Genomic DNA, 27,244 nt, shown 5'->3' with positions numbered 1-27,244 from the left:
AGCATATCATGATCAAATTTTTCATGCCATTGCTTAGGAGCTTGTTTTAATCCATAAAGAGATTTTACAAGCCGACAAACTTTATTTTCTTGCCCTGGTACTACAACCCCTTCAGGTTGCTCCATATAGATCTCTTCATTTAGATCACCATTTAAGAAAGCTGTCTTAACATCCATTTGATATATTTCTAAATTATACAACGTTGCTATAGCAATAAGCATGCGAATGGATGTCATTCTTGTTATAGAGGAATATGTATCAAAATAGTCTAGACCTTTATTTTGTCTGTAACCTTTTACTACAAGTCTCGTTTTATACTTGTCTATTGAACTATTTGCTTTCATTTTTCTTTTGAATATCCATTTATATCCAAGAGGTTTAGAACCGGGTGGAAGATCCACCAATTCCCAAGTATGATTTTGCATAATGGATTCAATTTCATTATTAACAGCCTCTTTCCACAAAGGTGTTTCAAGACTTGTCATTGCTTCCTTAAAGCTTTGAGGTTCATTTTCTAATGGGTATGTCAGAAAATCTAGACCAAAGGATTTTGATGTTCTTACTCTCTTACTTCGTCTTGGTTTATCATCAATTAAATCTTGTTGGTCAAGACCATTACTAGTCTCATGTGTTTGATTGTCATTAGTCTCTTGACTTTGTGTACAATCATAAGTTCTTTTCTGTGAACTTAATTCATGTCCTTTCTTGCAAGGAAGACATGTTCAAATTCCTTGGCTTTATAATAACGTTCACATTTATATCAAGTAAGTCAGAAACTGATATGCACTACTATTCTGAGCATAATCAATAAACACACAATCCACTGTTTTTTATTCTATCTTAGTCTTTTTTGGAACAAGAACTTCTACCTTTACCAAGCACTCATACACTTTTAAGTATTTGTAGGAAGGTGGTCGACCTTTCCACAATTCATAAGGAGAGTTGTTGGTTTTCTTGTGGGGTGTTCTGTTAAGAACATAATTAGCAAACAATATTGCTTTCCCCCACAAGTTCTGTGATAAGCTTGAACTTAGTAACATGACATTCATCATTTCTTTAAGAGTTCTATTATTCCTTTCAGCAATTCCATTTTGCTGTAGAAAATAGGGTGTTGTAGTTTGGTGAATAATGCCATGTTGTGTACAAGATTCATTTAATGGTGCATCATATTCACCGCCCATATCATTTCTAACTATTTTAATGGTTTTACCAAGTTGATTTTCAACTTCAGTTTTGTAGAATTTAAACATTTCTAAGACTTCATCTTTACTTCTAAGTAAATATACATAACAATATCTTGTGCAATCATCGACAAATGTTATGAAATATTTTTTGTCTCCTCTAGTTTGATCAAATTTAAGATTACATACATCAGTATGAATTAATTCTAGAGGTTCGGTTTTTCTTTCAACCGTTTGAATGGAGCCTTAGTTAGTTTCACTTCTACACAAATCTCACATTTGTGATTATGATCAATTTCAAACTTCGATATAAGCAAAACTTTGAAATTCGACTCGAGAATATAAGCAAAATATGTGTTATTCATATTAATAGCAAGTTTTGGTACAACCGTCATTACATTCAACTTGAAGACCATCACTCATATATCCCTTACCAACATACATACCATTCTTTGTTAATACAAATTTATCATACTCAAATACAAGTCTAAAACTATTTTTACTTCATAAAGAACCAGAAACTAAATTCTTCCGGATGTCTGGTACATGTAGTATGTTGTTGAGGGTAAGTTCTTTTCCTGATGTCATCTTCAAGATCACCTTTCCTCGTCCAGCCACAGTAGAAGTAGAGGAATTTCCCATGAAAAGTTGTTCACCATTTGCAGCCTCATTGTAAGTAATGAACATCTTATTGTCCGTACAAATGTGACGAGTTGCCCCAGTGTCAACCCATAATTCCTTGGGATTTTCAATCAAATTAGCTTCAGATACCACAGCAGAGAGATTGATGTCATTTACCCCATCAGAGATGTAATCAAGTACTGCCACATTGGCTTGATTGGTGGCCTTCTTGCTTATACTTCAGCGATCCTTCTTAGGGCGGTGACAATCAGAAGCTCGATGTCCGGTCTTGCCACAATTGTAACATTTACTTTTGAACTTTTTATTGCCATTGTTGTCACCTTGTTTAGGACCATCTCCAGTAAACTTCATCTTTTTGTTATGTGGTTTATGCACTTGTTCAATCACATTAGCCTTGGACTCAATGAGATTTTTACCATTCATCTTTTTCAGCCTTTCGGTTATCTTTCTCAATTCTTAGTCTTACAATCAATTCATCCATGGTCATCTCTTTGCGTTTATGTTTTAAATAATTTTTGAAATCTTTCCAAGCCGGTGGTAACTTTTCCGCTAAAACAACGACTTGGAAAGACTCGCTGAGAGACATACTTTTAGAATGAATATCATACAAAATTAATTGAAAATTTTGAACTTGAGAAATTATCGTCTAGGAGTCTACCATAATAAAGTTCAGAAATTTACCGACAACAAATTTCTTTATGTAGGCATCCTTTGTCTTATATTTTTTCTCCAAAGAATCCCACAATTCTTTTACTGTTTTCAGAGGGCTGTAAACATTATATAACATGTTGTCAAGGCCATTGAGGATGTAGTTTCTGCACAGAAAATCAAAATATTTCCATGCGTCTACAGCAGCAACAACTTGCCGATCACTTTTATCCTCTCTAAGTACTAGAGCCTCTTCACGGAGAAAATGGGTTAGATTTAGAGTTGTAAGACAGAACAACATTTTCTATTACCATCTCTTATACTCACTGCCATTAAAATTTTTTCCTTTTTTTCTATGATTTATTGGAACTTGAACATGGTTCTGAATAAGGACCAGAGCCGTTGTTGTTATCCCAGATACGCAACCCAAGAGGGGAGTGAATTGGGTTATTAAAAATTTTACAATATTAAAATTAACACAATATTCAGAATTTTAATAAATAAAAAAAAATAAAATAATAATTATCAATATAACAGTAAGACAGATAGGGAGAGAAAATCAAAAACTGCGATTTATAGTGGTTCGGCACACCAGGCCTACGTTCACTCCCCAATGAACCTCCTTGAGAATTTCTTTACTATCAATTGAATTAATACACCACAAAACTTGTGGATTTGACACATGACTTACTCTTATATATTGAGCCTCACTCAACAATGGCTTACATAAGCACGCTCTTGATGTCATGACTTATATAAGTACGCTCTTTGATTTTAAATAGTCAGCAAATGTTAATAATTAAAAAGATAAAAGTAAGACTAATTTTTTTTTCCTTTTTTGTTTTTTCAAACATGGAACCACCGTTTTTGTAGACAATTTAATACAAAGTTCACAACTTTCAAGCAAACAAATGATTTGCTCCATCTTGTTTATAATATATATATACACACACATATATATATATAACTCCATCTTTTTCTTCTTGTTTGAGTATAATATGATATAATCAATGTAGTGTAGCGTGGTATAATATACTCAATGTAGTGTAAAAAGTTTAATAGCGCACGTGATGTATTCTATTTATATTATATGCATTATATAAATAATGTTCTAATCAAATATTTGCATACAAAAAAATCTCTTTAATAATATTTATGATGGATCTGAAAATATATACCCTCTTTAAAATATTGTATATGTTGTAGAGATTTTAAACTAAATATATCCTACCACTACATTTGAATATATCACTTTTGTCAAAAGAAGACAACTCATTAATATCACATTTGTCAGGATAATACAACCAATCAATCAATATAATTAATCAATTTTAATTTTGTCAAAAAGTAAATAGTGATCAGCCTAATTTTTTAAAAAGTGAATAGTTGAGTTTTCAAAAATATTTTTATTTAAATAATGTTTAACAAATATATATATTTTAAACAGATAATATTTTGTGTCAAATAATATGTATATTAAAAAATTCAGAGTTTTGCAAATAATATTTTAGACATCATCAAAATTAAATAATATGATTAACAGTTGTGACGATCGGATTTGGAGTACTACTTTATGTAGCCATAATATCTGATTACAAAAATCAGAAAAAATCAAAACACAAATTAATTTTCTAGTTACTAAAACTAAAAAATAAATTATAACACAAAATAATTTTATTTTCTTTATTACTAAAACTAGAAAAATAAAATACCACAATAATTTTCTGTAACACAAATTAATTTTTTGTAATTATTAATGACACCAGTATATTACTACTAGTTGTCAAAATAAATAAATAAACAGTATATTACTACTATTTGTCAAACAGTATATTACTACTATTTATATTTTCCAATCAGAATATCACTTTGTAAAAGTACAGAAAATTAAATACAATGAAAACACTAAAAAATAATTTGTCTTAAGATTGTTAGACAATCTTCATTGTATTTAAAAAATAAATTATGTTTGTGTACTTAACAACAAACGGAATGTAAAAGAAATAAAGGAAATAAGAGAGTTTGTTTGATTACAAAAATCAAACCAGAAAATAAAATAAAATAAAATAGATTTTTATTTTGTTACAAAAATAAAATCAAAATCTGAAACAAAAAAAATAATAAAACAAAAAAGTAAATTAATTACTTATCAAATTAATTTGTTGAACAAAGTTTTGATCAAGTCCAGTGTTTAACATTGTGTCCTTAAGACAGATTCGTTCTCTCTACGGTGTTTCAAATTGTAGACGTCTATCTCCCAGGATAAAATGATCAATAGTGAAAAGTAGCAGCACTACATACTATTCACACAACGAACACATAAAGTGTATACACTCATTCTCACAGAAAATTAATGTAGTTAATGCAACAAAATATGCAGAGAGCAAAACCAGAATTTTGGACGAAAAATTGGAGTGAAAATTCCAAATGAGGGACTGCCTTTATATAGGAAAATTGTGGCTGTATGGTTTGAATTAAACAGGTGCAAAACCTGTTTGAATAGGTATGTTACTTGTTCGGTTTGAATAAACAGATACAAATCTGTTGGGTTCAAGTTTTGAACAGATAAAAACTGTATTGAACAGATATGAATATGTTCGGGTGGGAAAAATAAAACCGGAGCCAATTTTTAAATTAATTTTTGAAATTCAAATTCCAAAAAATTAGAATTTAATTTTAGAAAAATAAAATTCAAATGTTTTTTGCCTAAAAAGATAGGTATTGGGCCAGACAAGCCCAACCCAACCACCCAGCCCGCCCGACCGACCAAACAAACAGTGGCAGTGACGCGCGCGTGTTTATTTTGGGTTTAATGGGTCTAGCCCATTTTGTCCATAACCTCCCTCTCTACAAAACTTGGGTGCCCCTTGGGGCCTACCCTAAGTTTCAAACTCAAGCCTTATAAATCTACTCAAAGTATGCCCACCGAATCAATGTGGGATAAGCCTCAAACCATATCTTTAAGAAATTTTCACAAAAATTCTATTTCCATGAAGCTCACTTTGGTTTCAATTTTCCATTCACTCGATAATGGTTTTGAGTAACTAAATATACTACGTGAATCACAACGCGTTACCACTTAGACCCGCCAACTTTGGCGCATGGGTCCTACCTAAAAGTTAGATCAAAGTTGAAGAAAAATTCTGTTTGTCCAAAACTTCAAAACTCATTTCTAACAATATCATCCAACCTAATCCACTAAACAAACGTAAACCCTATGTTCGTTTTTAGAAATTAATAGCGAAATTGAATTAGTAGTGAAAATGGGCCCACAACAATATTGTTGGTTTGAAAATTTGTCATGATCCTATGGGGCTATGAAATTTCCCTCCAAGGAGGGGACTAACAATCACAGGAGGGAGGTGACATTGAAATATAATCTCATGGGATTGGAGATAGAAAGACTAATTCGTCATCATTTTTCGAAAATAACAAAATCATCTTTTATACAAAGAGGGATTTTATGTAATTTTAAATATTTAATCTCAACCAATTAACATTACTACAATAGTGTATAAACAAATACAAATCCCATTCAACATGACAAACAAACGGTTCCTATCAAAAGAAATAGATGCTTCCTGAATGAACTCCGTGGGTGTAAATGTGTACGCATCATTTTGATTTGGCAGACACCTAATTATTTTAGAGTGCCAATTTAAAAAGGCCATTTAGGCCATAATTACAATAATAATAATAATAATTTTTTAAAATTTGAGACATTCAAGTATATTAAATATATTTATGTTTTGTTTTGGTAAGAACAAAAGTAAAATAGGCTGTGTTTTAAAATTTTATACTTGAATGTCTAGTGGTTGAAGATACTGTGGTTAGAGATGGTTTAATCAATCCTTGAATATGATAGCTAAATGTAGTTGCCATTGATGGAGGTGATGGCTGAAAATGATTCTTAATAGTAAGGAGATGGTGACCAAATTTAGTTATGAAGTTGGTTTCTTGGCCGTAGAAGGTAATTGTTGGAGAAGGTTATCAGTGATGGTGGTGAGTGGTAGGGTAAGTATTGAGTAATAGTTGGAAGAAGTGGACGAGAGAGAAATTTTTTTTCAAACAAATGAAATTAATTTTTTTGTGATTATAAAAATTTAATAATTATGAAAAAGTAAAAAATCAGTTTAGTGAGTTTTTGTTTGTAGTGTTAAGCCTCCGTTTGGGAAGTGGGTTGGCTTTTTAATTTTTTTGATTATTTGAGCCTAGGTTCAAAAGCTTGGTTTGGGAAGGACTTTTTGGCTTTTTGACTTTTTTGACTTTTTTTTGTAAGAGAAGAGTGTAATGATTATGGGTTGGATGTGATGTTTTGTTTGTTGTGGCTCAAATAGCCTATTCTGTCTTTTGTGACTCAAAGAGCCAAAAGAGTCCAAATGAGCTCTTCCCAAACGACACCTAAATAGTTTACAAATATAAAAACAAAACTACAAACATAAGTAACTAGACAACTCTTAAAATTTTGATTTTTATTTTTTTGGTTGTGCCACTTTTTAACAACTTTAATTTTAGGATAAATTATAAATATATTTATTGAGATTTGTCTAAAACACGAATTGTCCTTATAGTTTTGAAAATTCAAACTTTTTAAGGAGATATGATCATAATACTTTAAGCCTGTGTTTGGTAAGTGAGTTTACAGGTTTTTTTGGCTATTTTAGCCACAAAAAACAAAATAGGCTATTTTAGCCATAACAAACAAAACATCACATCTAACCCATAATCATTACATTCTTCTCTCACAAAAAAACTCAAAAAAGTCAAAAAGCCCTTCCCAAATCAAGCTTTTAAGCCCAGGCTAAAATAGCCAAAAAAGCCAAAAAGCTAAAAAGCCAACCCACTTCCCAAACGGAGGCTAAATTTAAATTTTAAAAGATAAAATTTCAAAAATACCCTTTTATTCTCATTTTTAAATATATTTACAATTACTAAATAATTTAAAATTTTAAAAGATAAAATTTCAAAAATACCCTTTCTCATTTTTAAATATATTTATAATTACTTTGTAAGGGATAATTTTAAAAGCTTTTAAATTTAAAATTTTAACTTTTCAAATGGGCATATTTTTGGAATAACAAAAAAATAGAATAATGGACTGAGTAAATGAGACGGAGTCTTTGTTTGGAAAGATTTAAAATAACCTGATTTCTTGACTATTTTAACCTGACTTTTGTAGTATAGTTTGGTTTTTGTTTTTGGTTTTTTTGATTTTTGTGAGAGAAAAAATGTAATGATTACGGTTTGAATATGATATTTTATCTTATTGACTTATGTAACTAATTTTATTTTTTGTGTTTTTTTATTCAAAAAGCCAAAACCAAAAAGGAGTATGTTTTTGGCTATTTTAGCCACAAAGCAAATATGGGAAACACTTCTGTTAAAAAAACCTGAAGAAAAGAAAAAGGTCTGGCCCATGGGTTGCATTGGTAGATAAGCTTGCAGCGTATCATGGCTTGAAAACCAACGGGCGGGAAAAATGCACTTTCAAACGTCTCCTTTTTATTTTTTATTTTTCTAATTTCTCATTTTCAAAAAAGTCCCTCTCTCTCTCTCTCTCTCTGTGCAATCGATTCTCATCCATCGCTACTGTCGACTTATAGTTCACCAACTCAGGTACTCACTATCTTTACTGATCTATCCCAGTGCTCTGTCAATTGGTTTTTTAGGGTTTTATGCGTTTCCATTTTCAATTTTTTTAGGTGTGTTTTCGTGGTTCGATTATAGAATTCTGAGTAACGATGTAGACCGAGTATGGTTCACTAATGTGTTTGATTTTAATCTAGAACAGCGAATTGTCCCCAAATTTGTAATTTCGGATCAAATTTATCTGTTTTTGTTGATAAATGAAAAAACAATCTCTCCAGGTCTCGAGTTTATATTATCTGTGTTTTTAGTATGTGGCTTGAATCAGTTTGCTATAGTGCTTGTTTGATGTTCGTCGTAACTATCGAAGAAGTGTCTATGCCCTTTTTACAGTTAGCTGATAGAGAAATCGTTTGACAATTTTAACAGTTTAATTAATGGATAAAAACAGGAATATTGAACTGAACAATTTAAACTAACCCAGTAATGTCAATTTGCGGACCAATCTCATTGGAATACTTAATTATGCTTTTCAGAAATTCTGTCCTTAAAAAGAAAAGAAAATCATCTGCAGATTCAGAATATGGGTGTTGAAAACTACCATGTAATTGAGCTTGTGGGTGAAGGTTCTTTTGGGAAGGTATACAAGGGAAGGCGGAAGTACTCGGGCCAGGTATATGTGCATTTTTAGTGTCATCCGGTGATTCAAATGTTTGACGCTTACTTCATGTTTCTAATGGTGGTGTTCCGGATTTGCATTTGTTTCAGACTGTTGCAATGAAATTTATCCTTAAGCACGGTAAAAGTGAGAAGGACATTCATAACTTAAGACAGGAAATTGAGGTATATCTTCCAACATTTTGTAATTGGGTCATAAAAAGTGTGTTCTATATTTTTTGTGACATTTATTTTATAGGTGCAGATATTAATATTATGTGAAATTGTTAGTGAAATAGTTTGTTGTCTTGCACAACTATTTGATTGTGTGGCACATTACATGTGGCTGGCCCTTCTCAAGTGGTAACCATTGGCAGCTGAAGTTTGAACAATCTAGCTTGTGGAAACACTTTAGTATCGTAAAAAGGATGGTCATTGCCATCTTGGAGTCAATTCAATCATGTTTCTCTCTATCTCATTTTTATTTTAAGAAAAAAATAACATGCTACACTACCTTGATATTTAGCAACATGTAATTTGATATAAGCGATTATATTTGGCATTTGCCACAACAATTTTTTTTGTTAGGTGCTAATTTATTGTTCATGTTGATGGGCAAAATCTGCAGATTCTGAGAAAGTTGAAGCATGAAAATATAATTGAAATGCTGGACTCTTTTGAAAGCCAGCAAGAGTTTTGTGTTGTCACTGAATTTGCTCAAGTAATTACTTCCTCTCCCTCAGATGCAAACACATGCATAATGCATGGTATAAGATGTTTCTTATTCTATAAAATAGGACTATTTCCAGCGGCCCAAGGAGTTTAATAATATTTAATAATGCTTAGATGCATGGGTGGTTGATGACTTTTATCCATATGTAGGGTGAACTATTTGAGATTCTTGAGGACGACAAGTGCTTGCCTGAAGAACAAGTTCAAGCTATAGCAAAGCAGTTGGTACTTTATTATCCTGAATATTTGCTTTTTGTTTCCAGTGGTTTTGTCAAATGGGATTGCTTTGATGCAAAAGCATTAGTTTATTCCATGCTTGCAGTTTATAAATAATCTCACCCATTATACTTTGCTTTTCTTTTGACCCTAACTTTATGACTTTGAAAATTTCAGGTGAGAGCATTGCATTATTTACACTCCAACCGAATAATCCATCGTGACATGAAGCCACAAAATATTCTAATTGGTGCAGGCTCTATCGTAAAGGTTGACTAATTGAAAATGCAAATTTGTTTTGTCTTTTAACACACAAATTCAACATGAACTATTTTATTTGCTTAACTGTGTCATTGAATATGCATATGAAGTTGTACATAGAGATGTTGAAAATGCATTGTAGCAACCAACACATCTGAAACTTTAAACAAGGTTTGAATTGCCCATCTATTAAATGCAATGCAACAACCCCATGATGTAATTCAAATTTGACACGATTGTGAATGTTTCTTGTGGTTGAACCTCTGATTACACAAACTTGGAACTAATTTGATACTCAAATTTATAAACATATTGGATTGTCTAGTTAGATTTAGTTTGGCCCTCCTATAGTTGCGTGTTTTTGAGCTTGATATCTATTTGATTATGTTGAACCTAAGGTCTCGTTTGGGAACCCTCCATTTTAGCCAAAAAGTCAAAAAGTTACTAAATTAGCCAAAAAGCCAACAACCCATATCAAAAACTCAAAGATTCTTTTTTCTATTTACTTTTTGCACATCTTTTCGTAAAAAGCCAAAAAGTTATCCAAAACATACTAGTTTTTTTTAGCTCATATTTTAGCCAAATAGCCAAAAAGTTACTAAAGTAGCCTATTCCCAAACGGGGCCTAAGTTGTTGATGCACATAATGCTGTTGAGTTATTTATATACACAAACCATATTGTGAATCAATATCCATATTTTGTGAATTGTGTGTTATAAGATTTAGTATAAATCTTAAAATTTGATTTATTTTATGTACATGAAACAAAATAAATAAATTAACTTTATCACATATTATAGAGTAATTCTTATATAAGGACATGATTGCATTGTTTAATTAGGAAGACATTTGCCTTCATCACAATTCCTACCAATCATAAGATTCTTTAAAAACCATGTTCTCTCTTGACATTCAAACTCAAAAGAGAATAGACTAAGAAGAGAGAGTAGGTATGACTCCTTTAATTTCTATATAAAGCATCTAGAAAAGGCGTCTTGTTTACTTATTGTCCAAAAAAAGTAAAAACAATGTTGTGGAATTGTCGAGTCTAATTGATCCTACTCTGATAATTCAATGATTCAACTTATTTTGGCCTTAAAACATTATTGGAAGTTATATTTTGACATTTTTTTCCTTCAAAAAAAAAAAAAAAGAAAAAAAAAAGCAAGGGTTAAAGAACTTGTCAAGTCTAATTCAATCCCATTAAACCCTCTAATCACCAAAAGAGCAACAAATCATATGTGAGTGTTGGTTCTTTTCACACAATATGCCTTTAAGAAGCTATATTCTAACATTTTTCACAAAAGATGTAAAAGGGGATCGAAATATGGCAGATTTGATAGTTTCAAGAATTGCATGAATTAGTAATTATGAATTGAACAATGAATCATAAGATGTATCACCGATTCTATCCCAAAATAGATTCATTCACTCGATATATGCATGAATTGTAGAGTGAATTGTGAATTCTAATATTTTGATAGCTATGACAAAAACAAGTTTTGGATGGAAATATACATCCTACAAAAAGTTGAAGAACATAAAATTTGAAAATTTCATATTGCCTTTTTACCATGGTAGATGGTATGGAGTATTCAAGTGGGATATGATAATTTTTTTAATAAGTACGTTGTACTTCCAATTATAATATTGAGATCGAGTAATGGAAAAGCAAAAAACAGATGGAATTAGAATTGAATATATTCATTAAACTAGAGAAATGGTTGTAGCTCCTTTTTGTGGTTTGGAATGTTCAGTTGAGGCGAGAGGTACAGGATTGGGAGCTGGATCAATTGGTGGAGTTGTTGGGTTTTCTATATGGATTGTTGTTTAGGGGTGTGGGGGTTGATAATATGGTATGGAGTTGTTCGAGATGCAAGGGGATGTTCTCGGTTTCGTTGTATTACCATAGTTTGGCGGGTGGGTTGGCTGTTTCTTTTTCGTGGAAGTGTGTTTGGGTAGTTAGGTGTTCATCCAAAATTGCTTTCTTTGTGTGGACAGCGGCTTTAGGGTGAATTCTAACTCTTGGAAACCTGATTCAGTGGCAACACATTCTTGGTAATTGGTGTTGCATGTGTTGTGGGGATGCGGAGTTGGTGGATCACTTGCTTGTTCATTGTCCAATAGCTTGTCGTCTTTGGATGCTTATTGTTGCTTCTTTTGGTTTGGTGTGGGTTCAACTAAGTTCGGTGTTGGCAGTGTTGCAAAGTTGGGCTGGGGGAAGAGTTGGGAGAAGGCGCAAAAAGGCGTGGGTGCTTGTAGGTCATTGTTTGATGTGGTTGGTTTCGCTAGAGCAAAATAGACGCATTTTTCAGGGGGTTTCTTACTCAGTGTAATGGTTGGAGCAATGACTGCTCATTGTCTTACATAGTTGGGTTACAGTTTCTGTTGATCCGGATGTGTTAGTTTTTGTAGATTTTGTTGAGGATTTGATTAGTTAGCGATTGGGTGTTATTGGTTTGATTTTTGTGTTCTTTGCATCATCTTGATGCTTTTTAATAAACTTTTTTTATTTATACAAAAAAGAGAGAAGAAATTTGTTTGATTTAATTTGGCTATTTGCTAAAAATTGGTGACTAAACTAGCAGAAACTAACATGGTTTGGTGGAAGTTGTTTTAAAGATAGGAAGACAAAAGATGTCTATAAAGGTAATTAGAATGATGCAAAGCACGAAGTGTAGAAGGTTCAATTTCCTTGATTTTAAGATGGAAGTTCCTAATAGCGCTTTGAAGGTGGTGTGGGCCCATTTCAAAGTTTTCTCCATTTTTTGAGTCTTTTTTAGTTCATTCAAATTGATGGATGATATCAAATTATTTCCAAGACTATTGTTTTGTTTCTTTGTAAAATTTACAAAGATGTATAATAGTTATAGTTCCCCTTTTATGGAGTTTAATATATAATGAATGGAGACTTTCTAGCTTTGAAGCTTGTACTTAGGCTGTGATTGTCATCATTTCTTAATCACAATAACCTATTTCACCCAAATGTACCTCTAAAATCACAATATATAGCTAAATTCTTTCACGACATTGCACCATCATTTTGTTGTACAAAAAATTAGTATATAATATCTTTAAATAGAGTAGGATGGTAGGAAAGAAGGTGCTTCTAGCCCCAAATAGTTGGGACTAAGTTTTGGAAACTTGGCTGAAAATTGATATTCATTTAGATGTTATATCTAGCAACTCTTCTAAATCATAATTGTCACTATAGCACGTGAATGCAGTTAATGGATTTTAGAGCGTGCCATTGATGCATGAACAAACCAGATCAATTATTAACAGTGGAAAATTGTCATTTTTAATTTTTGAACATGCACATGTTTTTTGTTGATAATGTTGCTTTGTCAGTATAATAGCTGGAAAGATCCATCATGTGTAATGTGAAAAAAACAAATGCTGTGAAGTGGAGGACAGCAACGGTATAATTAGATTCTAGACCTTTCCAGAAGTAATATGAAGAATGGAAGTGATTAAATTGAAGCAGCACAAAAAATTGTTATGTTCTTTAAATTGAGATGAAGACTTGTTTACTAGTGATATGGGATTGACGGGGCTGTATGAAAGATAAATGTGTACGAGCATTTAGCTAAATGGTTTGCAAGTTTTAGAATTATTGCTTATTCTTAATTTTGAAATGAATTTTTTATTCATAAATAACTCGGGTTGCATACATTGTTCCTTGTGTGCCTTTGGTGGTTTTCATCAGTGGGGGCATTATCCCTTCGAGCTTAGTATTTGAGTATTTCATGGGTATATTGTTCTTTGAGTCTTCTTCATGTACCAATGCATCTAATTTATCATTAGTAAATTGCATCAGGGTTCTCAAGTTATCATTTGGACATTCCTCTCATTACTTGTGGGAAATATTAAAATTGAATGCCTTAGTAGTTTGCAGATATTGAGCTTATGCACCACAAAGAAGTCATGAGCTTTTCCTGCTGGCCTTGGTCGTTTCTTATATTGGATTTTATTTACCTGCTCTATATGTTTACTTAATTTCTCAAAATTTAATCTTGTATCTTATATCATCATCAAAGGAACCCAACATAATATTCGTTTTGTTTGACACAGCTTTGTGATTTTGGCTTTGCACGTGCTATGTCCACGAATACTGTTGTTCTTAGATCCATAAAAGGTTAGTTAGCATGTTTTAGTGACAATTACAGAGTCCTAACAGAAGGAAAAGCTACATACCGTTAAGTTCTTAATGATTGCTAACAGATTTTGTTGTTCCTTTTGTCATTCACTACTTCTTTTATGAATTTATTTCAGGGACTCCTTTATACATGGCTCCAGAGTTGGTACGGGAACAACCTTACAATCACACTGCTGATTTATGGTCTCTTGGAGTCATTTTGTATGTGTTTTTTCTTATTCTTGTTTTGGGATTGATTGTTTTCATACTACTATTTTACCAAAACTTATTCTGCTAAGAGCATCTCCACTTGTTGGTGCCAAAAAGGCAATGCCAAATTTAGCAATGTTGCTTCAATGGTGTAAATGCCGTTTCTTCTTTTTTTTCCCCCCACAAAAAGTCACATATAAAACAGGAGTCCTTGACAAATTTTGGCATGAAAGATCGCATATCAATGGTGATGCATTTGAGAGAGTTTTTGCCAAAATTTGACATTGGCATGGAGGATAGCACATCATTGGAGATGTTATGTTTCCATAGCACTAAGTTATTTTGGTTGAACGATGTTCTAATTCTTGTTTTTGTAAAGATTTTAAGCTCTCTCTTTTTATGGTCTTTTGTTTTCATTAGATTTTAATTTATTATTAAGCACTTTCAACTAATGCTGTTTATTCACCTTAATCAATAGAACCTTTTGAACCATCTTTTCTTCAAATTGAAAATTTGCCTTTAGGAATAATAAGTGCTCATTTGGTTTAGATTATTTAGGCTGATTAATCATTTTTTATTTACTTAGCCCAAATAAATTAGTTTTTCTTGTTAAATCAGTTCAAATTATCTAGCAAACAAGCTCAAAATTCTACTTATTTTAGAACTAGGGTGATTTCTTTTAGTTATTTTGAACTCAACTTGGCAACCCTTTGTCCTAATTACTTTAGGTTAGCTACATGGATCAATTTCCTCTAATTGGTTCTATTTGAAGTCATATGCTCAGTTAATTTTATATATTTTAATTATTAGAGTTGCAAATAGTTGTATTTTTAAAAGCTGATCTTTGCTAAAGGCACATTGTACATGATTAAAACTTGAGGATTTTGGAAAAATGAGTTTTAATACAATACTTTATTAATAACAAAACAGGGGGCACAGGTTTAGTGGTTAAAACTTGGCTTATTAACCATAAGGTTGCGGTTTGAACTTGACGGCGGGCATTGTGGGCAAATAATGCCAAAGGTTAGGTCTATATAAAATTTATTCCTCCCACACCCTCCTTAATGGGACTAAATTGAGCATACTTTTTACTTTATTAATCACAAAACTTAAAGTTAATGGAAATTGTATTCTGAGATAAGTTATCTAACCCATCATCTTTTAGTTTTTAATTGCTGTAATCATACCTGAATTATGTTGTTAACTGATACTAATTGCTAATGATTTATATGTATACACACACATATATATATATATATATTTCTCTGTGGCGTTCTATAGAATGAATTCTCAATGTGTTGACTTTAAAATTAATGATTTTCCCTTTTTCTTGTTCATGTTTAAAATGGGAAGACAATTGCATTTGTAGATCTCTTGTTAAGATAGATTTGCAGGAAATTACTCAGAAATTATACAATCAGATGACTACTTGTTCATCTTAAAACCATATATTTGATAGATAGCATGTCAATTGTATAGTGTACATTTGGCACCACTAGGAGTTTGAACTTTGATGTAGCACGTAGGCAATCCACTAGGCTGTTGTTTTGGTGTCACCAAGAGAAATTTGTTACTTGCATATGAGAATAATCTGTACAGCTACAGCTAACAGCACAAGTGTAGGAATTATCAAGTTTTATTTTCTTGACTAAATAAATATCTATCAGAATAGCTATATGGACTTATCCTGTCTATCCATGCAGCATGATTAGCAACCATTCCCATCATGTATTAACCCTCCTTATATTTCTGTACACCCTATTTTCTTGTCGGTCATCTAACTAGCTGATTGTGGGAATGATCAGGTATGAACTATTTGTTGGCCAACCTCCATTTTATACAAATTCTGTTTATGCACTCATCCGGCACATCATTAAGGTAAATGTGTGCAAACCTTGCATAAAATTCTGAATCTGAAATGAAATGCATTTAGATACAAGTTAGTTTTGCCTACCAGGATCCAGTGAAATATCCCGACAATATGAGTTTGAATTTCAAAAGCTTCCTAAGAGGTTTGCTTAATAAGGTACTAATTTGCTAAAACTCTACGCCTATTGGATGCCTATTTTTAGCATTTATTTTAGTAGCTGCTAATTTAGTTATTAAATCATGGGGTACAGGAACCACATAATAGACTGACTTGGCCTGCTCTACTGGTACACCCATTTGTTAAAGAAACTTCAGAAGAACTGGAACCCAGGGTAATAATTACTTTTGCTTTTCTTATAAAGTAAGGTTTTGGAGAATTCTTTTTCTAGTTGTTAGTTTAGTTATACAAGTAATAATGCTTTAATGTTGTCAATCATTGCCAGGAGATTTGTGCTACGACTGCTGCAGCTAGGGGATGTAATGCAGCTTGGAGGGGTGAAGGAAACATTTATTTGCCAGTTGGATTGGCTGGTGCAAGTCCTGATAGTAAGCCTGCACTGTATATTATATGTAATTATGATTTTAGTGAATCTAACTATTATTGGATACATTCTGATAGGTAAAAATCAATCTCCTGTTGCTATGGAAAACGGTAGTGTTCGAAGCCATCGGAGTGATGCCCAATCAAATAGTCCTAACATAATGATGGATAATTCTTCACCGAGGGAGGAGTTCCCTGGATTTACGGTTCCCACTGATGCTGAGCAGTCAGGTAGCTTATGTTCTAAATTGGCAAAATATTCATTTTTCCCTGTCTTCGCTATGTTTTATTTGTTTTATATATTTGTTTATTTATTTAATGCATAGGTGGCTTATTTACCACACAGTTAGTTCTTTATTCTTGTCAAGTTTGGTTATTTATTTATTTATTATTTTATAATATTTATTTAAGCTTCATGTGCCTTTTTTTTTTCCTTACTAGATAGAATGCCATTATGTTGTTCCTTGTATTTCTTTTATCAATTTTTTATAATTTCTTTTCCTGCTCTATTCTGTCTCGAGCTGAATGCACACTTATCCATGATTCTATGCACTGTAGGCTTTCTAACTAGCGTGTAATGTACCAGTTGCATGTCTAGCATTTATTTCTTTTTAGTAGCTTTGATTTAGGGCGTTTTGTTTCCTTGATTTTAGTTAGCATAATTACTTCCTGAGCTTGTGGTATTAATCATAGGAAACTTATACGAACGATATTTTTTCATTTAGGTTGCCAGGCCTTGGATAGGTTGGAAAACAATTCTCGCACAGTCAAGGGTGCTAAATTAATTGGTCTAGACAATGAAGCATTATCTGTTATTTTGCTACCTTTAAAGAACTGGTGCAAAGGAGAGCAAAATTCTTGCAGGTAAATGGGATGCATGCATTTAAACAATATGTTCGTACTTGGATGTAAAATTCTGGCGCCGAAACTGGTAGTGAATTATCAAATACAACAATATTGGTGTATGCATGACAATTCATAGAGGTACCAAGATGAAATCTCAATCTGGGACAATCTTATGTTAGAAAATGTCCTAATGGTGTGTTTGGTCAAGGATGATTAATCACTTTGACATTATCATCATGTTTGTAGTTTTCTGTTGTGTGTTTAGAATGCTCAACATCTACCAACTGGGTGTCTCAGGGCCATCCCAACGATTCAGTGAACAGGACACTGGTGTTCAGTGAATTCTTGTCGTGCTAGTCACCTGCCAAATTATTTACTGGGTGCTCATTACATAACCATTTATTTGGTCTTTGTCATATTAGAGAATTCTTGTTGTGTTTATCTTCCGGCTTAACAGCTTCTCGTAATTTTCCAGGGATCAAGATATTCTTAGTTCAAACCAGTCACTGAGAATCCTTTTGAACTTAGTTGCAGCTGGAGCTCTCAATTCTTCTGGAGTACTAGATGAAATAATACATGAACTGCTTGGGTTTACTGCTAACATACTGAATCTAAAATCCCCTGATGTTAATGATATAATTGCAAAGGTACATCTTTGCTTGATTTCCAAAGAAGAATGCTTCTGGCTTCACTTCTTGTGTCTTTACCATTTTGGCTGTAATGCTTGTAGTTCTACAGGTGAAAATTAGCTGAAATGTTGTCCCAAATCACCATTTCTCTTTTGCTTAAATGTTGTTTATTTTGTTGGAGTTTAAAAATTTTTCCAAGGCACATTTAACCACATTTTCTTTTATAATAATCAGAACGTCATGATTAGTGTCAATATTGCAGCTAACTCATTTAATTTCTAATAAAAGTTTGTGGAGTTAATTATCAGATTTAGCATGGCAATTTCTCCACTTGCAGACTGTTTTCCTTTACCATGCTTTTAAGTAATGTTGCAATTAGTTTCTGGATATAATTTAATTTTTTTGGGAGGCCTGTGGATCCCTTAAATTCTCATATTGTCTAGTAAAATTTTTATTGTTGTTGAGTACAAGCTGCAGTCTCCTTTTAATGGATGCTGAGACATGTAAAATTTCTGGTGCAGAGCTTCTCAATCATAAAAAAGCTAGTTGATAATTCTGGGGTTGTGATTGGCAGTTCATATCTTACACATTGGGTTGCTTCTGTACAATTGTATTCACAGGTTATTTTCTTTTCTTAGGAATTTTTTCCGTATCAGCTATCTTGGAACTTGCTTTTAGCTCTCATGTCATTGAATCTCTAGGTTGTTGGTTGCACTAATGATGCATCTGGAAAAGTTCTAAATGAGTCCACTGCATGCATTGCCGTCGTGTTATCTAGAGTAGCTCAGGGTCTAAAAGCATCTAGAGCGACGTTGGCTACTGAGGTGGATTCTGCTCCTCCTACAATGGTTAATATTCTTAAACTGGTTTTGGACCATGCTAAAGTATCAGGTGTAGCAGATCTTTTATGTCTGTGCTTAGCAACTTCAGGCTCAAGTCTCATATTGGGCTCTACACATTTGTTGCGTGCTGCTTGTGAAGCTTGTAGGGCTATCTGGTCACTGATAAATGCATTTGAAATTCTTTCTGTAAAAGAAAATGCTTATTTATTCCCACTAAATGCTTTGAGAAGCCGTTCATTACTCCGACTTGACATTAGGGAACATGACCAAGGTTCATTGGTCGGAACAGAGTCATCAAAAATTGTTGATGCAGTGACAAAAGCATTTCTCAGGTCCAAAGCCACGCAGGTTGCTATTTACTACTGTCTTCGTCAACGTCTTGAGGCTGCCCTGTCAGCTGCTATCCAGGTGATTATTTCTTTCCTCATTATCTTGATGTTTAGCTCTATCTATTGCATGAGCACATGCATACGTTGCTAATATCTTCTTTAACATTAATAGCCTAAGACCATGCATTAGTTTATTACAAATCTTATTTGCATGCGTGGTCATTTACTAATTCAAATACCCTTCCACTTTATTGTCATGTTCAATCGGTATCAGTGTTAATGTATCCTTGAAGCATTGGGTTCCTTTTTCTTAGGAACAATATGCTAGCAATAGACATAGGATTTTTGTTTGCAAATTCTAATTTACTGGATTTTTTTTTCATGGTAAATTTAGACAGAAGTTATTTTCTTGTTTTATTCCAATTCCGTTGGACTATATGTCTGTGTAAAAAGTGCTTAAGCACCCAAATTCAACCTTGTGTAAATGGCATCTTTTTATTGCATTTGTTTGCAAGAGTCTATAACTAGGAAGTCTCTCTACATTTAGTTTGCCAAATGCCACGTATTGTCTTGTGTCTCATATTCAGAAGTGTAATGCATTTTTGTAATGTTTTAGATTATGTTGAGGTGTTGCCTGCACAGTGGAATTGTTTCAAGCGTTCTCTGTGGACTATCAAATTCTCAACCCACAGTTGTCAATGGTGGAGGGGATGGTACAATTATTTCAGAGATTTTCACCATATTAGCTTTGTGTGCTTCATCTTCAAATAAGGATCCCCAAACAGAAGCTGGCAATGTCAAATGCAAAATAGCCAATCCACGTGTCCTTGTTTTGAACTCATGTCTTATCCTTGCCACCGTTGCACAGTGTTTGAAGACAACTGGAAGGAATTCTGCACTTTTTATGCTTACAACATCTTCAAAAAAGCAGCTTTCTCGACATTCTGTTCTTGCCCATCATTTTTCTTCTGATGATAGGACGAAGACTTCTTTTCAGCTTCATTGTGCATCTGCTATGCTGGCTTTTGCATCTATTCTATCCCTCGAAAGTGGAGTTCCATGTGAGTCTTCCATATCTGAAATAGCTGTGCCTTTGATCCCGCGAACTGCCACACTTTGTGACTACCTTAAGATTCCACCAGTTGGTGAAAATGGAGAGCCTTCTATGCAGAATGGTATGCTCTCTCACTGGCATGGTCTTAGGGATGGGTGTGTTGGCTTATTGGAATCTAGACTGAAGTGGGGAGGAGCATTAGCTGTTCAACAGTTGTGTGCAAGTGGTATCCCTCAGCTTCTGATTGATTTGTTGGGTAAGAGTCATTCAGATGCTTCTTCCCAAGGAATTGACTATACAAACGATCATGTTGGTCTATCACCGGTTGGGGTTTTGTGGGCGGTTTCTTCAATATGTCAATGTCTTTCAGGTGGAGTGTCAACTTTTCGTCAGATTTTGGTTAGGAGTGAGCACATCAGGTTCATCACTGATTTGATATCTGATGCACATCTCAAGCTTGTAAGATGTTGGAGTGGACCTGGTGGGGGGAAGGATGGGATCAGAGATATAATAAATGCCGTGGTTGATCTCCTAGCATTTCCTTTTGTTGCAGTACAGAATGCCCCAGGCTTGCCATCTGCCACTGCTTCAGTGAATAGTGGGTTCCTTCTGAACATGGGTTCACCTGGTGGGAAAGTTTGCATGGATGACAAGGACATGGTAAAAGCAATTGAGACAAACATGGCAAAATATATACAGATCCTTCAGGAGGTCAGATCTTATCTTTTCCTTTATTATTTTTATTTTTTGGGTCCTTTTATGGAGGGAGAAAGAAAAACGCTTTCATGTGCATTCTTATGTCTTTGTTATGAATTGCATCAAAATAAAATATGTTTCACTTTAAAAGCATTTGTTAAATCTATTTTGCATTTAACATTAAAAATAAACATTAAATGCTACATGCTGATATTGGTGTCTCACAGCCTATATATATATATATATATTTTTTTTTTGGTTTCTTACATAATTGCTTCTAAGTTACAGGTAGGAGTCCCTGCCATTATTCTTCGGTGCTTGGAACATATGGAGTTAAAAGATGTTGCAAGACCTGTTGCATTTCTTGCTAAAATGATAAGCCATCGGCCTCTTGCAGTACAACTTTTGGGCAAAGGTTTGTTGGATCCTGGCAGAGTGAGAAGGTTGCTTGGTGGTTCATGTCCAAGAGAGGTTATGATGGATGTTCTAATGATAGTCTCAGATCTGGCTCGTATGGATAAGGTCAAGTTCTAACTCTTTCCAATTGATTCCGAGAAAATGACTGGCATTCTTTATCGTATGTTTGTTGTGTTAGTTTAGTTTTGCTCCCAGCATAACACTGTGTGTATGTGGAATGGCTTCAATTGACCGTATCATTTAATAAAGTAGGCCTTTTGCCTCTTGAAGTGTTGCTCAAGGGGACACCTTGGCAATGCCTAACTTGTTATTGGTTTTTTTCCTTTCCTCAGCCTTTAATATCTATTCACACTTTTATCTTAGTTTAAGAGTGTTACACGGTCTTGGATAGAACTCAACCCTAAAAGCTAGCTATTGAGGTGATGGTGCCCTCATGTTTTTATATTGCATATTACTTTAGTAGCCAAGCAATGTGGGACTTCTTCATACCTTCCCTCATGCCCAACGTAATCACTTGGCAGCACCTGCAATGTGCAAGCTAGGGACACACACCCTACTCATCCTTGGTACTTCAGCTTTGATACCATGTTACTCGGGCTTGGGTAGAACTCAACCCTAAAAACTAAATTAAAATTATGTAACATTTGAAGACTATGGTCAAATTTTTTTAAAATATTATCTTATTGATCCACCAGCAATCTACCCTAAGGGCTTCACTTGTGTCTTTTATGGCATTCGATACCATGTTACTCGGGCTTGGGTAGAACTCAACTCTAAAAGCTAAATTAAAATTATGTAACATTTGTTTTTTTGAAGACTATGTTCAAATTTTTTAAAAATATTATCTTATTGATCCACCAGCAATCTACCCTAAGGGCTTCACTTGTGTCTTTTATGGCATTCGACATCGAGCCCCGCAGGCTTATTTTTTGAGCAATCACATGGAGTGGCATTGTGTACCAACAATTTTTTTGAGCAATCGCAGGGAGTGGCATTGTGTACCAACAATCCTTCCCTCATGATGATGCTCAAACCCATGATGACTTGGGTAGAACTTAACCCCCAAAACTAGCTATTGAGGTGATGGTGCCCTCATGCTTTTATATTGCATATTACTTTAGTAGCCAAGCAATGTGGGACTTCGCTTCACAAAGAGGAGCATTAAAAGGATGAAGTTAGGTTTCTGTGATGGGTGCGTCTTACAAACAATGACCAGCTAAATTTGGATAGGGCTCTCTTGTGCAGTGCAACACATGACAGGCCCAAGTTTAACTAGCTGATTCGGGGCATAAAAAATACAGTAAGAATGCAGCAAAGGAAAATGAGTAAAGGTGGACTATGCCGAATTTCACTGAATAAGATAAATGAGGAGATAAGGAATGTTAAAATAGGTAGGTTTGATATGTTAAATGTTAAATGGCTTAGAGAAATTATATCAGCCAAAGGTAGAAACAAGGCCCAAAATGACTGTTATTTAGATTTTTGTTGTCAGTTCAGAGTGCCAGAAGAGATGACAGGGAACAGACCTAATACAACAACATTTGCATGAAGTAACTGCCTTTAGAGTCAAGCCAGCATTTCTCTTGGTCATTTTCTCGTTGCCATTTATGTTATATCTAGTAGATAATGATGTGCATAATGGAAAACTGTGTTCCGAAGAAGCACAGGTGCGGACACGGGACATGATGAAATGGAGATATGGACAGGGTTACAACAATAAAATTATTTTTTTTGCTATGTAGATTAATATTACATCCACAAAAAATTAAAATTAACAAAAACTAATACTAAAATCACTTTTAAATTAATATTTATCGTTTATATATTTATGGATGATCTATTAAGTATTCAAATCTAAGCAAAAAGAAATAAACATTCAACAACCAACTGTTAGATAGCTTGATATACATTGTTTGGGTCCATTTCCTAATAGTTTAGGCTTTTGGAAAAATTAGTAACTTAACATGGTATTAGAGTTTTGGTTGAAAGAGGTCTTGGGTTCAAGTCTTAGCATTTGGTATTATGTCCCCGTTTAGTTTCTTCCTCTTTGTTTGGTTGTTTGATTCTCTATTTGTCTCTCCACGTGCAAAACGGGATTGCATGTGAGGGAGGGCGTTAGATAGCTTGTTATATATTGTTGGGCCCATTTCCTAATAGCTTAGGCTTTTGGGAAAATTGGTGACTTAACACCAACATCCATCCAAACCACTAAAGAAAGGGGGAAAAACAACTACTTGGTGTGTCCCCGGAGTTCTCCGAAGTGTCCCTTGATAAAAAATTAATTAAATAAAAGGACGTGCCATGTGGTGTTGCCGCTGTGTCCCTGTGTCCGACAGGCAACGACACTTATTTTGAAGTGTCGGTGCTTCATAGCCGTGCCCACTATGTTTTCTTGATTTGCTGTTTTTTCAAAATTTTGGAATTTCTTTTTGTCTTATCAACCAAGTCATGATTTCTGTCTTGCAGAGATGGTTTTTGATGTAGAAATTTAAGCCATACATTGTAATTTACCTGTGTATGATAAGGAAATGTGTTTAACTAGTTCAGTCTGCTTCTTGGGTCTCTCTCTCTCTCTCTCTCTCTTTCTCTTATATACATACATGGATATGGACAATTATTTGTGTAATTCATTCAAGTCTAAATGCTTTTGTGCAAGAAAAATTCTAGTTTCACTATGCACCTAAAAGGTAATTTTGCCACTAAGTTTAACATCAACCAACTCTGTTTGTTCTGCTAGTTCTTGTTCACTGATGAAGTAATAATTTAACTACTTATCTTGTGTTCTTGTTGCAAATCTATTTGATTTCAGGATGAGGTGTTTTTCTAGGGGGTCAACATCTTTTGAAACTTGCCAACTTTAAATTATTTGTATATGCAGGTTTTCTATGAATACATAAATGGGGCTGATATGTTGGAGTTCTTGAAGGCCTTTCTTACACATGAAGATCCCAATGTACGCGCAAAGACATGTAGTGCTATAGGCAACATGTGTCGGCATAGTTCCTATTTCTATAGTTCATTGGTAAGTACTGAATGATAGATTGCTTCATAACATTTTAAATCATATAAATTGTTCTGTTTCAGACTTTTTGATTCTTTTAGAATGAATTTCGTTCTTTTGAGTGATTGAATCTTGTGATGTTACTGAAATAAATGATAGTAAAGGTTAATTCTCTTTCATATTTTGTGGGAGGCTGGAACTATTGCAGTTATCTTATATCCTAATTTTGATTATAGGCAAAGCGTGATATTGTTAGTCTCCTTATTGATCGATGTGCTGATTCAGATAAACGTACAAGGAAATTTGCTTGCTTTGCTGTAAGTTCCTTTCCATGTACTATGTAGACGATCTTTATTCTAGAACCTGTTATGTTTCTGGCATTAGTGATTGTCAAACATCTTCCCTGGTTTTTTCTAGATTGGCAATGCTGCCTACCACAATGACCTGTTGTATGAAGAGCTGAGGAGATCTATTCCTCAACTTGCAAATTTGCTTCTCTCGGCTGAGGAGGACAAAACTAAAGCAAATGCAGCAGGTGCTCTAAGTAATCTGGTTCGCAATTCCAACAAGCTTTGTGAAGATATTGTTTCTAAAGGAGCCATGCAGGTTTGTTGACATGCTTTTCCTGTTACTTTTACATGTTATGTTATCCACGCTAATTTTTCATTTTTGATTTCGTTTAGAAAGGTATCTTAGTTAAGATGTGAAACAAGTATAAAATGCATTAAATTGTATTAAATTGCTATCAAGAGCTACCTTTGTCTTGTTAATATACTTTAACGTGTGAACTTATGTAATATTTGTACTACAAAATGAAAATGATTATATTTTCTTCACAAATGCCTAGGGGTTGTCCATTTTTAAAATCAGGTTGCCAATTATTTGTTTGTTTTTGTTTGCTGCAACATAAAATATTTCAATAGTTTTCTATTGATAAAACAAATAGTTCAATTGAAAATTCGATTTTTACACTTGGCTTCATACAATTTATGCATTAAGGATACAAATATGAGATGGTTAGATAGAGGTTGTGACCTAGAGCTATGACAACAAGTGCTATCTGCTCCCAACATTGTGGCGTGGGTTCGAATCATGGTAGTTAGCCTCCACAAAGAAGTGGAGGCAAGATAATTATCTTCTACCTCTCCCAAACTCTGTTGTAAGTAAAAGCCTTGTGCACTGGGTATGACATTTTTTTATATGGGACAATAACATGTATTTGATGAAAATTACAAATGGCATATGGTAAAAGCCACCTTCTAGCATTAGTTAATTTATGATGTACATGACACTTGGAACTTTTTACCCTCAAGAACTGTTTTGATGCGATTTTTTGGTGGTAATAAAACATTTTCAGGCATTATTGAAGTTGGTAGCAGATTGTTCAGTGGTGGCTTTGAACCCAACTAGGAAGGATGCTATAAACGAGTCACCTTTAAAGATAGCTCTTTTTTCATTGGCGAAGATGTGTGCGCACCCACCGTGCAGAGAATTTCTCCGCTCATCAGACCTATTTCCAGTGATTGGAAGGCTGCGACAATCCCCCGAGTCGACCATTGCTAATTATGCTTCTGTCATAGTGAGCAAAACTTCTGACGCCTGAAGTTGGTGTCAGATACAAATACCATTTCCTTGAATTCCACACAATATCGATGATCGCGGTTCACTTCTGTTGAAGGGCGGAGCAAAATGACTTTGGTCTTTTGTAAGTTTGATTGGATGCATAAAGTCCAACGTTGTTGGATAATTTGTAAATCTTAAGCAAGTAAAATGAAGATTTGTATATGGATCAATAGTTAAAGAGCACAACAGTTTATGGCTTCTTATAACCGGTGTTCAAGACATCAGATTCCAATGTATTTGAATTGGTTGGCTAGCACATTGTAATTTGATGTCAGATATGCATTTTATTAATACCAGTTTTGTCTATCATTATTTCAGTTGATACTTTATTATGATTATTTTTTCTAGTTAATTTTTTCAAGCACCTTATCATCCCTAATGTTTATTTGAGCATAATTCTATCCAACACCTATTATTTCAAGCACTTATCATCTCTATTGATATATGGATTCATCCAAAGCTTAAAAAAGTGGAAAGAACAGAGCCAAAATATTTGAGACCATGTCGCTCCCAAGAAAATATTTAAAGAATTTAATACAAAGAAATAAATGCTAAATATACCCAATATGGTTACTGATTTTTGTCAGCTGACTTGGTTGTCTATGTGGCGATCCACACAAGTTATTTAATCTTCAATTTTCACTTAAAATACTGAAGAAAGGGGAAGAAAAAGATGGAATATAAAAAATAAAACATAACTGCCTCACCTCCCTCCTTGCCGCTTACCTTGTAAACTTTTTCTGGAGATTGGTAAACTGCCTCAATTTTCATTTATGAACCTTGGAGCGGATAAATGAATTGGAAAACTGCCCTTCTCTTCATTATGATGGTAATCAATCAATTCGAATAAAACTGGACCAGAAAGGAGAGGGAAATGCAACAGAGGATGAGAATGATGATGGGACTCCTGCCGACAATAAGCCAATATGAACAGCATCAACAAGCCTTAGTTGAAGTTAGATGCAGAGTTGGATTCTGATACAGCTAAACTAAATTAAAGCTATTTTTCTTTTCACTGTATATTTCTAATATCATCCTAAAAATGTTTATTAGTCACGAACAAAATGGCTTGCTACATATGCTCACCATGTCAGTTAGTGTGATGATGCGGTGAATAAAAGCCGTG

At 33.8% G+C, this 27,244-nt stretch overlaps 1 protein-coding gene across 4 annotated transcripts; it reads left to right on the top strand.

Annotated features, from left to right (window-relative positions):
- The first annotated feature begins 7,844 nt into the window (after positions 1-7,844).
- On the top strand, positions 7,845-26,435 carry FU (kinase family with ARM repeat domain-containing protein). 4 transcript variants are annotated; one of them, XM_028254244.2, is made up of 23 exons: positions 7,845-8,087; positions 8,594-8,730; positions 8,826-8,900; positions 9,343-9,435; positions 9,597-9,671; positions 9,840-9,932; positions 13,998-14,061; positions 14,199-14,283; positions 16,077-16,149; positions 16,229-16,297; positions 16,392-16,472; positions 16,584-16,671; positions 16,760-16,912; positions 17,407-17,545; positions 18,003-18,174; positions 18,678-18,776; positions 18,858-19,406; positions 19,944-21,092; positions 21,366-21,599; positions 24,373-24,516; positions 24,732-24,812; positions 24,913-25,101; positions 25,853-26,435. In XM_028254244.2, the coding sequence occupies exons 2-23, from the start codon at positions 8,641-8,643 to the stop codon at positions 26,096-26,098; spliced, it is 4,041 nt and encodes a 1,346-aa protein (XP_028110045.2). In that variant the 5' UTR covers positions 7,845-8,087; positions 8,594-8,640; the 3' UTR covers positions 26,099-26,435. The 4 variants fall into 4 exon arrangements, with proteins under 4 accessions (XP_028110045.2, XP_028110043.2, XP_028110044.2 ...); XM_028254242.2 differs by having other exon boundaries at positions 16,584-16,686; XM_028254243.2 differs by having other exon boundaries at positions 7,957-8,087; positions 8,632-8,730; positions 16,584-16,686.
- The last annotated feature ends 809 nt before the right edge of the window (positions 26,436-27,244 follow it).

Source organism: Camellia sinensis, chromosome 1 (genome assembly GCF_055761805.1).
Source record: "Camellia sinensis isolate YWXY chromosome 1, ASM5576180v1, whole genome shotgun sequence".
Classification (NCBI taxonomy): Eukaryota; Viridiplantae; Streptophyta; class Magnoliopsida; order Ericales; family Theaceae; genus Camellia; species Camellia sinensis.
Note: the sequence above shows the minus strand (reverse complement) of the source record. Positions and strands in the feature narration are given on the sequence as shown.

What these genes read in the sequence shown, in the direction of transcription:
- FU (XM_028254242.2), top strand. Translation starts at nt 8,641, where the DNA reads ATGGGTGTTGAAAACTACCATGTAATTGAGCTTGTGGGTGAAGGTTCT. An exon ending in TTAATGATATAATTGCAAAG is followed by an intron (nt 18,175 to 18,677) that starts GTACATCTTTGC and finishes TTTCTGGTGCAG; the next exon opens with AGCTTCTCAATCATAAAAAA. An exon ending in GGAAATTTGCTTGCTTTGCT is followed by an intron (nt 24,813 to 24,912) that starts GTAAGTTCCTTT and finishes GGTTTTTTCTAG; the next exon opens with ATTGGCAATGCTGCCTACCA.